The sequence below is a fragment of the Rattus norvegicus genome, chromosome 10, assembly GCF_036323735.1.
Source record: "Rattus norvegicus strain BN/NHsdMcwi chromosome 10, GRCr8, whole genome shotgun sequence".
NCBI lineage: Eukaryota > Metazoa > Chordata > Mammalia > Rodentia > Muridae > Rattus > Rattus norvegicus.
Genome location: NC_086028.1, coordinates 43,686,118 through 43,701,883, shown reverse-complemented (window position 1 = coordinate 43,701,883; position 15,766 = coordinate 43,686,118). Strand labels below are relative to the sequence as shown.

Genomic DNA, 15,766 nt, shown 5'->3' with positions numbered 1-15,766 from the left:
TTCATTCATTGGTTCTTTGACTACATGACAATGATTCATTATTTTGAGAATGCAGGGGCCCTAGAAAGCTGGCTTAAGAGTTAAGAGCATTGAATGCTCCCACATGGGATCTGTGTTTGATTACCAGCATCCACATGGTGGCTCAAAAACATCTGTGATTCCAAATTACAACAAAAACAAAAGCTAGTAACTGTATTTAAAAATTCTGTGCATTATGGCACACAAGTTTAATCCTGACACTTGGTAGCAGAGGGAAGTGAGCCTAAGTGAATTTGAAGCCATTCTGGGACACATAGGGAGCTCCAGGCTAGCAAAAACTACAATAATTCTATATACATACATACATACATACATACATACATACATACATACACACACACTCACGCACACATGCACATATAGATATAATCTTGATCTTAAAAAGATATTCAGAATGTTTATTGAAAAAATATTATTGCTCTCAGAATTTATTGTATATAAGCCATGAACAAAAAACAGACATTGTCTTTGGATTTCTAGAGCAAAATAATTCCGGGTCTGTTTCCTAAATGTCCTTATCACAAAAGTTAGCATGGGTGATCAACATAAATTGAAACAAGGGAGATCAACATAAAGGTGTTTATTGAGAAAGGGTGCATACTGACAGACAGATCCACTGATTATGTTTTTATGAAGTCATTAGTGAATTTTTCAGAAAGGTATTAAAAAAGGGAGTCAGCAAGACATCTGTAAACAGCTTGGAAGAGCTTGGAAATCCCTTTTATTGGATATTTTATGTTTTTGAATTTTAAATGTTATCCCCTTTCCCAGTTTCCCCTCCAGAAAACCCCTATCACATTCTCCTCCCACAGCAACTATGAGGGTGCTCCCCTCCAAACCACACACTCCCACCTTACCGCCCTGGCATTACCACACCCTGGGAAATTGTGCTTTCACAGACCCATGGTCTCTGCTCGTATTGATACCAGATAATGTCATCCTGTGGTGTATATGTGAGTGGAGCCATTGGTTCCTACATGTGTACTCTTTAGATGGTGTTTTAGTCCCTGGAAGCTATGAGGGGCCTGGTTGGTTGATATTGTTGTTCTTCCTATGGGGTTGAAAACCCCTTCAAGAGCTTGGAAATCTTATTGAGGTGACAATAGTCACACAAGCATCAAAGCAAGCATTAAATTGGCTCCCTCCCTATTTCAAAATTGTCATTAAACTACGTCACATTATAAAAACAGACCAACATTCTTATATAACTGTTGTGCCTGTAAAGGAAAACCAATGAAATAGTCAGATTTATGTAAAATATATACACAGATACAGCTGTACTCATAAACAGTCAAAAGAGCTTCCAGAGCAAGAGGGAGGCAAGTGCAGACCAAGCACCTGTGCTGACTTCCACAGTCAGAGAAGCATGGAGCATTGCATCAAGCAGAAGGCTCTGTGGAATGCCAAGCCATCATGACAGGCAGCCAGAGATGCCAGGTCCAGGGACAAAGACCTTCTATCTCCCGAGGAGCCAACATTAACATTACACCCATCAGCTCAGTGTGGCACTCTGTGGTCAGAGGTTCATGCTCATGATCAGTCAGTGAGACAAGCTAATGAGCTTCCATCAGACTATCAATCCTGAAATCATCCGAGAGAGTGTCAAGACCAGCCTTTGCATCAGTTCACAGGGTGATCCAAAGTCTCATGTCAATATTTGTCATCCCATTTGTCTCCTCAGGGCTCCTATGACATCCTTGTTCCTCAGGCTGTAGATGAACGGGTTCAGAACGGGGGTGATGATAGAGTAGAGCACAGCCACAACTTTGTCCCTCCCAGGAGAATGCAAGGAGTGTGGCTGAGTGTAGGTGTAAAGACCAGTGACATAGAACAGGCTGGCCACAGTCAGGTGGGAAGAGCAGGTGGACACTGCTCTACTCTGTCCCTTCCCTGAACCCATCTGGATTACAACAACCAGCACCCGAGCATAGGAAGCTAGGATGGCCAGGAAGGGTATCAGCACAAGGACAAGGACACTCATGACAATCATATGCTCATATTGGGATGTGTCTTCACACACCAGAGGCAGGAGAGATGGAATCTCACAGAAAAAGTGGTTAATAATCCTAGATCCACAGAATGGAAGCTGAAATACATACACTGTGTGCACTAAAGCATTGATGGAGCTGCTACTCCAGGCACCAGCGACCATGGAGCAGCAGATCTTCCTGCTCATGAGCACAGAATAGCGCAAGGGCTGGCAGATGGCTATATACCTGTCATAGGACATGAAACCCAGCAGGAGGGCTTCACAGCCAGCAAGAGTCAAAAACATAAAGACTTGGATCAGACATCCTAGAAAGGAAATGGTCTTGGTGTCTGACAGGAAGTTAACTGCCATCTTGGACACAGTGGTGGAAATGTACATCATGTCGATGATGGAGACCTGGCTGAGGAGAAAGTACATGGGGGTGTGGAGTGTTCGGTCCAGCCTGATGAGGTGGACCAGTGTGATGTTGCCTATGAGAGCCGCTGCAAAGAGGAGGGCAATGACTGTGAAGAGGAAGGTGTCCATGTGTCCATACTGGAAAAGACCAACCAAGGTGAAGTCTGTCCCACAGCTGTGGTTTCCTGTCTCCATGGCTTAGAAGGAATTGTCAAAGCAGATAAAATCTGAGAAGTGCATGACCTGATGAGGACTGTCCTTGAGGATACATTCCTTGGTTAGCTGTAGGGCACTCTCTTCTATCCTTGTTTTAGACTTTCATAATTAAAAAAAACAGTTCTTTTAGATATTCTTATTTTTTCTAAAGTGGCAAAATGGATCGTAGCTACACATTCTAATGTAAGACTTTTCTGTTTCAAAGGTTGCATGAGGAATGAATGTACAAAATCATGGAATCCTCTGCTCTATCCCCTTCATTTCTCCTGGCCATTTCCCTTGATGTCTGCAAGCTCTTCTGAACTAGGTCTTCATAAATACCAACACTCTGGCCTCCTTCTAAGGGATTCATGTCACAATCACTTTTTTTTAAACCAGAGGAAGTTCTTGAAAAGGGTTTATATAATGTTTTGACACAATTATGTGTAGGTCGTGTTGGTTGTGTAGCCAAGCATAAAATCACAATCTTGTATCCTCCTGCCTTTGCCCCACATGTTAGGATTTTGAGTGTGCATCATCACACACATTTTATGCAATACTGGATCAAACATACGTTGCTGCAGGATAGATAAACACTCTTCTAGCTAAATTAAATCCTAGTCCTGCATAGATAACTTGAATAGAACATAGAATAAATTAACAACTTGACATTTGCCATGTAGCAAGTCAACACATTCTACCTCAATGGTAATTAAATTATAATGAAAATTAATTTTAAAAAAACGGTGAAGCAGCTTCTCACACCACATTAAATGTCATGCTAAGCATATTTCAATGGCCAGGCCCCACAGCTCTAGGGTGGTGATCCAGATCTATCTGCCTGTGAGGTCACAGCTAAGGCCAGCAACATGAATTCTTCCACACATGGTTCTGTCCATTTGACATTCACTGCTAATCAATCCCTGACCTTCAGAGAAGATGAGGTAGTTCAGCATTTTTTCCTCACCATCACAGACTCAGCAAGGGATCCACTATCAACCTAATGAGCAGCAGCTTGGAGGTGTCCTCACTGCAGCACTGCCTTTTCTCACAGCATCATGGGGCACACAGGTGTGCACCACTCAACAGCATGTTTAGTATGAATTTGAACACAGATGTGTCAGTCATTCCACCATGGAAAGGTTTAACCCTTTAAAGTAACTCATCAAAGCACCCAGGACCTGAACAAACTAGGTACATGGAAATAACAATTTTCTCCCATGTAAAGTTAAAGGAAAATGAGTCAACAGTAGAATTAAATGTACCATTTGTTATACAAATATTTTTTGTATATTAGAAATGCAATAGAATCTTGTGCATATCAGGAATATGATGGACTCTAATTGTGGAATAATCTTAGTTTGAAAAACTGAAGTCAAAACAAGACAGATGTATTTCCATACCCCAAGAAGGAACCCTGTGACTCTGCCAGGTCTTGCACCTTCAGGGGGTGATTTTGCTAGACTACCATACCTGTGCTCCCATGCCAGAACACTGAGACCCAGCCCTAATCCCTAAAACTGTGAGATGGTTACATTCTGGAGTGCCTGGGTAACTTGACTACACTCACTTTCACAATGCACATGTTTTAAAAGCAATACCTCAAAATTATTCTAGCCTGGAATAAATCAAAATCAGAACATGAGCCAACAAGAAAAGGATGCAGTGCGCTGTACAAGGTGGTGCCAATCAGACGTACCTGAACCAGCAGGGTGGGATGACTTGTGCCTTCTCACCAACTCTCACTCAGTTCTCTTCACTTCAGGGCTTCACTGGCTGCAGGTTGCCTTGACAGCTGAAGAAATGAGCTGGGGACCAACCTTCTGTTTCCCACCCACCTCAGCCTTGCACATGGCAGAGTCCTATGGGCACTTTCCTCCAGATGTATAGGGACATGGGGTTTGTGTCATATCCTAGGATAACCCATTCAATAACGACTGTGGTCTATACAGCCCCTTTGTTGTCAATAAATCTCTCTAGAAAGTTTGCAGGGATCAGACCTGCAAAGGCTGAGTGACTGACAGTTCACCCCCAATGAGAGACAGTTTGTAGATAGTACACTTATGCCTTCCTCAATGGCCTTTTAAATGAAATTATGGTGTTTGTGATCTTTTTTTTTTTACCAAAGAGAGATTGAAAAGTAAAAGTGCTGTGATGTGCTCTGAGGAATGAATCCACTCGAGCCAGGTCATCTGATGTAGGAAGGCTACACTCCCATGGTCAACAATCTCGACAGTATTTTTGGAATTATGTCTACACTATGAATTTGGAAGTTGTTGCTTTCACCTTATATAAGCAGACCTTCAGTCAGCACTACAAACTTAAGTGGAAAGTAGATTTGAAATAAAAACACCGTCATCTTTTTTTCTTCCTGGCAAATGCTTAGAATGTCTCAAAGGATCTGGCTACCTGATGAAGGTTTTGACTCTCATGGTTTCTGTCTCATTCCTTATGGGAAAACTAGTCTCTCATCCACAATTAATCACATGGTATAGAACATGTGTTTAATTAGAGCTGGTGTCTGCATTCCATTTCAGAAAAGCACTTAAAATCGAGTTCAGAATCAATGCTCAAATTTTTGTTCAAATTAGTAGCAGCCACAATTCTTTAAGGTTTTTTTGTGTTTCATTTTTAAGGGATCCTACCTGTTTACTTATGTTGTCCTGTATTTCTTTAAGGGAGTTATTTATGTCCTTCTTAAAGTCCTATAAATCATCATGAGTTATGATTTTAAATCAAAATCTTGCCATTCCAGAGTGTTGAGGTATCCAGGGCTTCCTGTGATTGGGGGAACTGGGTTTTGATAATGTCAAATGGCCTTAATTTCTATTGCTTATGTTCTTGTCCTTGTCTCTCACAATCTGCTGTCACTAAAATGGCTTGACTCTCCTGTAAGCCTGTGTGTCATAACTCCTTGAGCCTGGATTTTTTTCTAGTGGGATCTGGTACAGAGGGATGTGACACAGGGTCTGCTCCAGGCACAGGGAGAATCCAATATTTTGTTCTTATATGAAAATTTTGAAAAAGTGTGTGAGTTCCTGGTTGCTAAGGCCATATGTATGGTGTCAGATCTGCTGACCATTCTATTGCTCAAATGCCAACAAGTTCTGCTGAGGAAGACTAAGAATGAGGACTCTGCTGTTTTCTTAAGTCAGTCTGGGAATCAGATTGAGAAACTGACTGAGAGGAATATCATTTCCTTGACACAGACTCTCTGAGCATTTAGCCTTCGCTGGTAGCATGGCGTGAAGACCTGGGATGTATACTCCAGGGAAGAGGCTACAAACATGATCAAGAGCTTTCTTTCACTCAGCCTTCACTATACTCTACCACAAGATCTTTCCTTAGCTCGATTGGCCTATTATACCTTCCCACCCACTTCCTCATGCAACAGCATTGTAGAAAAAGACTTTCCTTTTAATTACAGGTGTTCATTTATTATGGTGCATATGACTTGGCTCATGTGTGGCAGTGAGAAGACAACTTGAATGGGAGTTTGCTGCTTTGTGTGCTGGTGACTGAGTGTAAAGAATAACGGTGCCAATGAACAATACACAACAAATAAAAAGACATTAAGGGTTTAACCATGGGTTAGGAAAGGCCTGACAGGGATATCCAAGGGACAGCTTTGAGGTGGCCTTTCATCTGTGTGATTAAAAAGAAGATACCAGAAATTTCTCTTGTTTAGGGAAGTTGATGTTTTTTCATTCCAGAGTGATCTTGGACACTTTAGAAGACAGACAAAAAAAAGGAATACTCTAAGAGAGGGTTACAACTACCAGATAGGATGGTCTTGTGTGCAAGGCTGAAGAGTGAGATCTCTGAGTACAAACACAGAACATGAAAGAGAAAAATAGGTGGTGAAAAGAGCTGAACACCCAGAAGTGCAGACCATACTGAGACTGCAGCACAGACTACCACTTCTGCCCACCACTGCGTTCATGCTTGGTCCAAGAGGAAAATGCATAGTGCCTCTGGACACAGGAATATAGCAACAATCAGCTGCATGTACCTGTGGTTTTGTTTGTGCCCTGAATTGAACGGAACCAGTCAAACAGCTCCCTGCACCCAAATCCCATGGGGTGGAGACCTTAACCCTCAGAAGTGAGGACACTCCTGAGAAAACAGAGAAGACTACCCTCTGCCCATATTCCAAACCCAAGAGGACACTGCCTAGTGCCTGCTGTGCCCTCTGGGTACAGTGACCTAGGAGAAGTCAGGGGCAGGATCCTTCGGGTTCCTGCCTGTGCCGAGAGCTGAAAGACAATCACCAGGAGCACCTTCACACCTGAGAGCAGAATTAAGGCCAAATTCTCTGCTCCAAGTGACCTGCCTGGTGGACTCAGGACACACAAGGCAGAAGTCCTCTGGGACAGGGTACTTCCAGTTTCTGGCTGTGCCCAAAACTGAACTGATACCATCCCACAGCTCCCTGTACCTAAATCCCGTGAGGGAGAGAGCTGGACCCTCAGAAATGCAGACACTCCTGAGAAATCAGAGGAGACTACACTCTGCTCACATTCCTGACCCAAGTGGTAATCGCCTAGTAACAGCTGTGCCCCCCTGGGCACAGAGATCTCGGAGCAGTCAGGGGCAGGACACTTCTGATTCTTGCCTGCACTGAGAGCTGAAAGACAGTCACCATGATCAGCTACACACCTGAGAGCAGAGCACCTGTTTCCAGAAATGACTGAAAGAAAAAGGAAAACAGTTATAGAGTACTACTGACACAGAGGCCTACAGGAGGATCAAGCAACTGTCAGAAACAGCAAGACAAGCTAACACCAAAGAGAACCCGATGACAAGATGCAAGTGCAGGAACCTAGGCAACAGAAACCAAGATTACTTGGTATCATCAGAGCTGAGTTCTCCCACCAAAGAAAAGTTTGCATATCCAAACACACCGGAAAAGCAAGATTTAGATTTAAAAATCACATTTTATGATAATGATGGAGGACTTCAAGAAGGACATAAATAACTCACTTAAAGAAATGCAGGACAACATAAATAAACAAGCAGAAGACCTTAAAGAGGAAACATAAAAATCCCTGAAAGAATTACAGGAAAACACAACCAAACAGCTGAAGGAATTGAACAGTACTGTCCAGGATCTAAAAATGGAAATAGAAACAATGAAGAACTCAGAAATGGAGACAAACCTGGAAATAGAAAACATATGAAAAAGATCAGGAGTCATAGATACAAATATCATCAACAGAACACAAAAGATAGAAGAAAGAATCTCATGGGCAGAGGATGCTATAGAAAACATCGACAAAAACATCAAAGATAATGTAAAACACAAAAAGGTCCTAGCCCAAAAACATCCAGGAAATCCAGGACACAATGAGAAGATCAAACCCAAGTATCATAGGTATAGAAGATAATGACAACTCCCAACTTAAAGGGCCAGTAAATATACTGAACAAAATTATAGAAGAAAACTTCCCTAACCTAAAGAAAGAGATGCAGATAAATACACAAGAAGCCTACAGAACTCCAAATAGATTGGACAGGAAGAGAAATCCCTTCTGTCACATGATAGTTAAAACACCAAATGCACAAAACAAAGAAAGAATATTAAAAGCAGTAAGGGGAAAAGGTCAAGTGATTTATAAAGGCAGACCTCTAAGAATTACACCAGACTTTTCACCAGAGGCTATGAAAGCCAGAAGATCTTGGACAGATGTCATACAGACACTAAGAGAAAAAAATGTCACCCAGGCTTCTATATCCAGCAAAACTCTCAATAAACATGGATGGAGAAAACAAGATATTCCATGTGAAAACCCAATTTACACAATATCTTTCCACAAATCCAGCCATACAAAGATAATAGATGGAAAACACCAACACAAGGAGAGTAACTAAGAGGAACAAAAAGTAAGAATGTTATCTTGCAATGAAACCAAAAGAAGAGAGACAAACAAACATAATTCCACCTCTAACAATGAAAATAACAGGAAGTGACAATCATTATTCCTTAATATATCTCAACATCGACAGACTCAATTCCCCAATAAAAAGACTGACTAACAGACTGTATATTAAAGAGGACCCAGCATTTTGCTGCATACAGGAAACACACCTCAGAGACAAAGAGAGACATTACTTCAGAGTTAAAGGCTGGAAAACAATTTTCCAAGCAGATGTTCCCAAGAAAAAAGCTGGAGTTGCCATTCTAATATTGAATAAAATAGACTTTCAACAAAAAGTCATCAAAAAAATAAGGAAGGATACTAAATATTCATTGAAGGAAAAATCCTCCAAGATGAACTTTCAATCCCAAAAATCTATGCTCCAAAGCAAGGGCACCTACATTCATAAAAGAAATCTTACTAAAGCTTAAAGAACAACTCACACAATAATAGTAGGAGATTTCAACACACAACTCTCATCAATGGACAGATCATGGAAACATAAATTACACAGAGACATAGAGAATCTAGCAGAATTCATGAACCAAATGGATATAACAAATATTTACAGAATATTCCATCCTAAAACAAAAGGATATATCTTCTTCTCAGCACCTCATGGTACCTCCTCAAAAACTGACCATATAATTGGTCACAAAACAGGCCTCAACAGGTGCAGGAAGATAGAAATAATCCCATGCATCTATCAGATCACCATGCTCTAAGGCTGGTCTCAAAAAACAACAATAACATAATAAAGCCCACATATACATGGAAGTTGAACAACACTCTATTCAATGACAACTTTGTCAAGGAAGAATAAAGAGAGAAATTAAAGACTTCTTAGAATTTAATGAAATTGACCATACCACATACCCAATTTTATGGGACATGATGAAAGCAATACTAAGAGGAAAGTCATGACTCTGAGATCCTGCAAAAAGAAAGAGGAGAGATCATACATCAGCATCTTGACAGTAAACCTAAAAGCTCTAGAACAAAAAGAAACAAATACACCCAAGAGGAGTAGAAGCCAGGAAATAATCAAATTGAGGCCTGAAATCAACCAAGTAGAAACAGAAAGGATTACACAAAGAATCAACCGTCTCGCGTGCACCTTGCCAGTAAGAAAACACGTGGGGACATACAAATCCTTGCTGCAGCCAAAACTTTTATTCAATCTTAAGGAGAAGTCCCACGCGCCGGAATGGCGCGGCTTATATACACCCTAGCACAGTGCATCCACACCTGATTGGTTGCTTACCCATGATCTCATTAGGCACGCCCCGGAGTGGGCAAAGACCTGGCACGAAGGCACTCTTGCACATGAGCACACAGTTAACTTCCTGAAAGGAAGTCGGCTGGCGCGGCAGAGGCCAGCGCCATCTTGTAATGGCGAAAGCAATCCTGGCCTTCCACGTGGGGCACAGTGGAAGCCAGCGCCATCTTGTGGTGGCGAATGTTATAGTGGCCCTCTACATCTCCCCCTTATTATTTTATTTATAACAATCATGATCACCCTATCACGTGCAATGAGGAAACCTCAGCGATGTGGAAGGGCTGATCAAAGGAATCATTGAGTCTCTCTCATCCCAGTGCAATGGATCCACAGATCCATGGCGTGCAAGAGCAGAGAACTCAGATACCGACTAATTCCTGAGCATAGATAACCAAATTCCAGGGGAGGCCCCTTGTTCAATGGCCACAAGCGCTTGAGTGATAACGGCCTTGTCACGTTTCTGTTGAGATCTGAGTTTGCAAACCAACCATAGCATGAACAGTAATCCACAGCATAGGGCTGCACCAAACAGAGCCACTCCCGATAAGTAGTGGGCACCTCATTTGGTCCTCCTCAGCTGTTACCACCAAGGGCCATAGTCAAGCCGCTCCTATAATAAAATTTAGAATTCCCAATTAATAGCAACTACTCCAGAAAGTTCACCCACTGTGCTTGTCTAACAATAGATTGGGGGAGGATAACTCTAGACACTGCAGACACAATGTCTGCAGCAGTAATGGCTGCTACAATAGCAGCGAAAGTGTCAAGGTCTTTTCCAGGACAGTTCAGGATCAGTCATTTTTCTCTGGAACAACCAGCAGACAATGGAACCAGTTCTGAGATCAGTACAACCAGGGCAGAGTTCCCCAGTCCACAGCAGCTTTACTCAGGTGGCATTCCTGTGAAGCTACAGTTTGTAAAATGACAACACCAGTTAAGGCAGCAAGAGTCACCAGGGAAATGAGGGGGGCAGCAACGGCTGGAGTCCAGTCTTCTCCAGAAAGCAGCAGTGCACAGAGGGTCAGAGAGTGGGCCATAGTGGGACGGGACACACACAGCGGTAACACTGACTGCAGCAACGGCAAAATCTCTGTGATGACAAATGATGAGGGGGAATCTTCCATCTTCCTCTCAGGGCAGAGGAATGACTTCAGGGACCCGAACCAGGAGAGCTGAATCTTTATGCAACCAGGATCAGGAAGTCTCAGCAACCACTCAGGCAGCTGGCACACTCATGTAGCATCCTGTAGAAAAAACACAAACATTCCCTCTTCCCCATATAAAATATCTGGACAGGATCATGTCAATATGTGGATCTTTCTATTTCACCTAGGCAGAAGTATGCCTAGTTGTAGGGTGCCATAAACTTTGGCATCCAAATTTTAAAATTGAAAAAAAAAGGAGCATTATTTAGCATACAGGGATAACTCCCCCTTTTTATTTATTAAGATATAGTAAAGATATTTTTTATTAAGGTAAGTCCTCGAGGATTAAATTGAGGACACTGAGCACTTGTATTTATAAATTGACTTGTATACCAAATTATTGTCTCTAGCGTTATTGTTTTGGATATATAAAGAATGAGATTTTTTGACTAATTGTTCCTATGTAAGGCCTACAATCTGTCTGGTATCATTGTCCTCCCTTGTTAAGGAGCCCAGGCAATCCAGTTTGAGTTCTTAAATGGTCTATTAAGGAACAGTACTTAGTGCTCTTAACCACTAAGCCACTTCTCTAGCACCTCACAAACTTTATTTACCTAAACATAAGCATTAATTAGAAATGTCAAATCCTGTAAATATTGTCCAATTTCAGTCTTATTAGAAATCCCTGGCCTGGCAGGGCGAGGCTGAGAATTTAAAGTAAGCAAATGGAGTCTTCCTCTTTTCATATCAACTCTATTACCATTTTCAAAGTTAGGTATGAGCCTAAGGTTTAATTAGTTGTCTGAGCCAGAGCACTGAAAGGACAGTGAGTTGTCAGACAATTTACACTGAAATCACTCACTGATTTTAAGTAGAAAACCTGTCTCTAATAAAGCATTAAGTAATTGAAATCAATTGTAAACCACAAGCCACACATTGGCTATCAGTATGTGAATTGAAAGCTTGATTTTTTTTAACATTTTAAAAACAGTGGCTATAGCACGTAATTTAATAATCTGTTTTGAAGCAATAGAAACTCAAGAGAATAAACACGTGATCCAATCATACATGTAGCCTTTTCATTAGATGAACCACCTATAAATACAGTAAGCACATTTCCTATGGGTTGTATGCACAAATATACAGGAAGTACAAAAGCATGTAAAGAGTAAAATTATCAATTTTGCCTGAAAAATTTGTATATGTAATAGGCCAAATATCAGTATTTTGTAATAACCAATTAACTGTTGTTTGGAATAAGATATGTTTTATCAGGTTTCTTTTTAAAATACTTCCATGACTCTAGTCTACAATTCTGTATTAATACAGCTGAAGCTTTATCTCCAATGTGCATAACAAAGACCTAATCCTCTGGTAGGGTGAGGTACTTAGCCAATTAACATATCCTTAGAAGCTTAAAATTAGCTTCAAATATTCTTTTCTGGAGTAGTGCAACAGCTACTCCCCAAATATTAAAGCTCATTTTGAGAGCAAAGGTTTGTAGTAAAAATTTCCATATACACTGAAAGATTTAAAGTTCTAACTTCTTACATTGAAGAAGCAACAAAATTACATAATATAAGGCTATTAGCCATTCTTAATGATATCACTTTATTGGCTCTCTAAAATTATAAGCAAGCTCACGAAATGAAAACTCAAAATCAATCCTCTAAATCTATCTTGAAATGGCAGTTGGAGTAAACAGACTGGCTGTAATGTTCTCACAAGTTCCAAAACCTCATCAATCCTTTGTAAATCCTGTAACAGTCTCTATCTGTTTGATTTTTCTTAATTACAAATAAGTTTGAGTTAGTCAATGTAACACTGGCAATCCTTAATCACAATCTTTAAGTTCTCCTTGTAACACCAGAGCACAACCACAAGGTCACCTGAGTTCTGAGTACCTGACTAGGCAGCTGTCCTTGGGGCAGTGGAATTAGCATCAAAATACAGATAGCTTCAGGGCAAACCACAACTTTGGAAAGCAAAACTCGACCTCCAACAATCTAGTACAAGGTTTGACTGCCAATTCCTATATATGAACACACAATGGTGTAGTCTCCAGTACCTCAACAAAGAGACATTGTCCTAAATTCTTTTAGAAGCCTGGTTTCTAGATAAGAATTCCATAAAAATATTACCTCAATTTAGACCTGTTTCCCTAGGTTGGCTCATGCCACATGTTGTCTAGAATGACTTTATCCAAATTACCAGCTTTATGTCAATTTTCTGTTACCAATATTATACCTTTTTAACCATATCCAGTAACTTAAAAGCCAACAATCTACGACCAAGGCAAGTAGAGCATATTTACACATTTAAAACCAACGAGAAACAAAATTGAAGTGGCTACACATATCTTTAATATTTAGACCAAACACCATTTTTACCTTTTTAGCTATGATTTTAAGAGAAGCACCTTGTCACCTGTTGAGTCAAATAATCACAGTCAAAGATTTTTCTTAGATTAACAGCCATCAGTTTTGTACCAAAGAAGCTGAGGAGCTGCTGGTGCCTTTAAGATCAGCCCGTGCAGACGCTTAGCTCCTGGGCAGCTTCTCTAGCTGACCCAGACACCTGGCTGCAGGTGTAGGGCTCTAAAGGCCTGATTGAAACTGTTTTTTATTCATTTGTTCCTTTTTTAAAGCGAGTTAAAACCAAGTCAAGGTGTGAACGACCAGCAGATAAAGTTTTTACCATTTTTTCTTTTGAACATGAAACATAAAACATTTAAACAACGAGAAGCAAGAACCACAGACATAAACTGACAGACATGGGGACATCTTGGTGCACCAAGGACAGACAATAGACAGAGGGAAAAAACCAGATGGCGTCAGCAGAGAGGTAGGATTTTCCCTTTCATGGTGACTATCCACTTGAGTGGAGTCGATATGGACGATGGATTGTCTCAATTCCTGGACTAGTCCATCAACGTGTTGAAACCCAATTCATGTAAGATACTGAGATATATTACGGGATATCTGAGCAGCACAACTGACATTCACAAATGGTATGGAAGTGAAACACAGTCCTGAGTATTTCCACTCACAACCCAATTACATTAACTCCATCAAGCTGTGCATGGGCATTGAGATGTCCTTTTGTTTGATTCTCCTGAATAAATTTTCAGGCGGTCTGCCTCTATCAAGTCTAATCAGTATGACTCTGCAAAGCTTCCAGAGCCTAATCATCCCTTTTACAAGCACAAAGAAAAAGTTTCTCTCCCAAAATACTGTGTTCCTTTTATCTCCTCCCTTTTTCTCTCCCGGGGCGTTTTTTCCCCACTCTCTCGCCTCCGCATTGGAGGGGACTGTCTTCTTGTTATTTTTCCTTGAGCTCTTTAATTTTTTATCCAACACTGTTTCTGACACGCCGCCTTGTCCTTCCTCCCACGCTCTTTGCTTTGCTGTTACAGCTGGGCGGCTCCCACGCAACCTCTGACGATGTCTGACAGTAGCTAGAAACTCAAAGGCCAATAGAAAAAACCCGAGGGCTTCTGACGCATCTAGCAAAAGAGTGAGGTGGAACAGATCAAGGCTACATATTGTCTCTCAGAGTCTCACCCGCGTCCCGCAGCTTCTGAACCCTTTCCATGAATGGAGGCTCCCCTCGGCGCCAGCGATTGATGAGGCGTTTTTCCCGGGTACTCGGCACCAAATGTCCCACGCTCGACCTCGCCAGCAAGAAAACATGCGGGGACATACGAATCCTTGCTGCAGCCAAAACTTTTATTCAATCTTAAGGAGAAGCTCCGCGCGCTGGAATGGCACGGCTTATATACACCCTAGCGCAGCGCCTCCACACCTGATTGGTTGCTTACCCATGATCTCATTAGGCACACCCTGGAGTGGGCAAAGACCTGGCACGAAGGCACTCTTGCACATGAGCACACAGTTAACTTCCTGAAAGGAAGTCGGCTGGCGCGGCAGAGGCCAGCACAATCTTGTAATGGCAAAAGCTATCCTGGCCTTCCACATGGGGCACAGTGGAAGCCAACGCCATCTTGTGGTGGTGAATGTTATAGCGGCCCTCTACAACAAACCAGGAACTGGTTCCTTGAGAAAATCAACAAGATAGATAAACCCTTACACAGACTAACCAGAGGGCACAGAGAATGTATCCAAATTAAGAAAATCAGAAATGAAAAGGGAGACATAGCAAAAGAATCTGAGAAAATTCAAAAAATCATCAGATCCTACTACAAAAGCCTATATCCAAGAAAACTGGAAAATCTGGAAGAAAAGGGCAATTTTCTAGACAGATACCAAGTACCAAAATTAAATCAGGAACAAATAAATTATCTAAACAACCCCATAACTGCTAAAGCAATAGAAGCCGTTATTAAAAGTCTCCCAACCAAAAAGAGCCCAGGACCAGATGGGTTTAGTGCAGAATTCTATCAGATCTTCATAGAACACCTCACACCAATACTGTCCAAACTATTCCATAAAATAGAAACAGATGGAGCACTACTAAGTTCTTTCTATGAAGCCACAATTACTCTTACACCTAACCCACACAAAGACCCAACAAAGAAAGCGAACTTCAGAAAAATTTCCCTTATCAATATCGACACAAATATAGTCAATAGAATCCTTGCAAACCAAATCCAAGAACACATTCAAATGTTCATCCATCATTATCAAGTAGGCTTCATCCCAGGGATTCAGGGATGGTTCAATACATGGAAATCCATCAACATAATCCACTATATAAACAAACTCAAAGATAAAAACCACATGATTGTTTCATTAGATGCTGAGAAAGCATTTGACAAAATCAACACCACTTCATGATTAAAGTC

General features: G+C 41.2%; 1 protein-coding gene across 1 annotated transcript; it reads right to left on the bottom strand.

Moving 5' to 3' along the window:
- Window positions 1-1,699: 1,699 nt before the first annotated feature.
- Window positions 1,700-2,620, bottom strand: Or2ak6 (olfactory receptor family 2 subfamily AK member 6). The gene has a single exon (NM_001000016.1). It carries the CDS (start codon window positions 2,618-2,620, stop codon window positions 1,700-1,702), a length of 921 nt encoding a protein of 306 aa, NP_001000016.1.
- Between the last annotated feature and the right edge of the window lie 13,146 nt (window positions 2,621-15,766).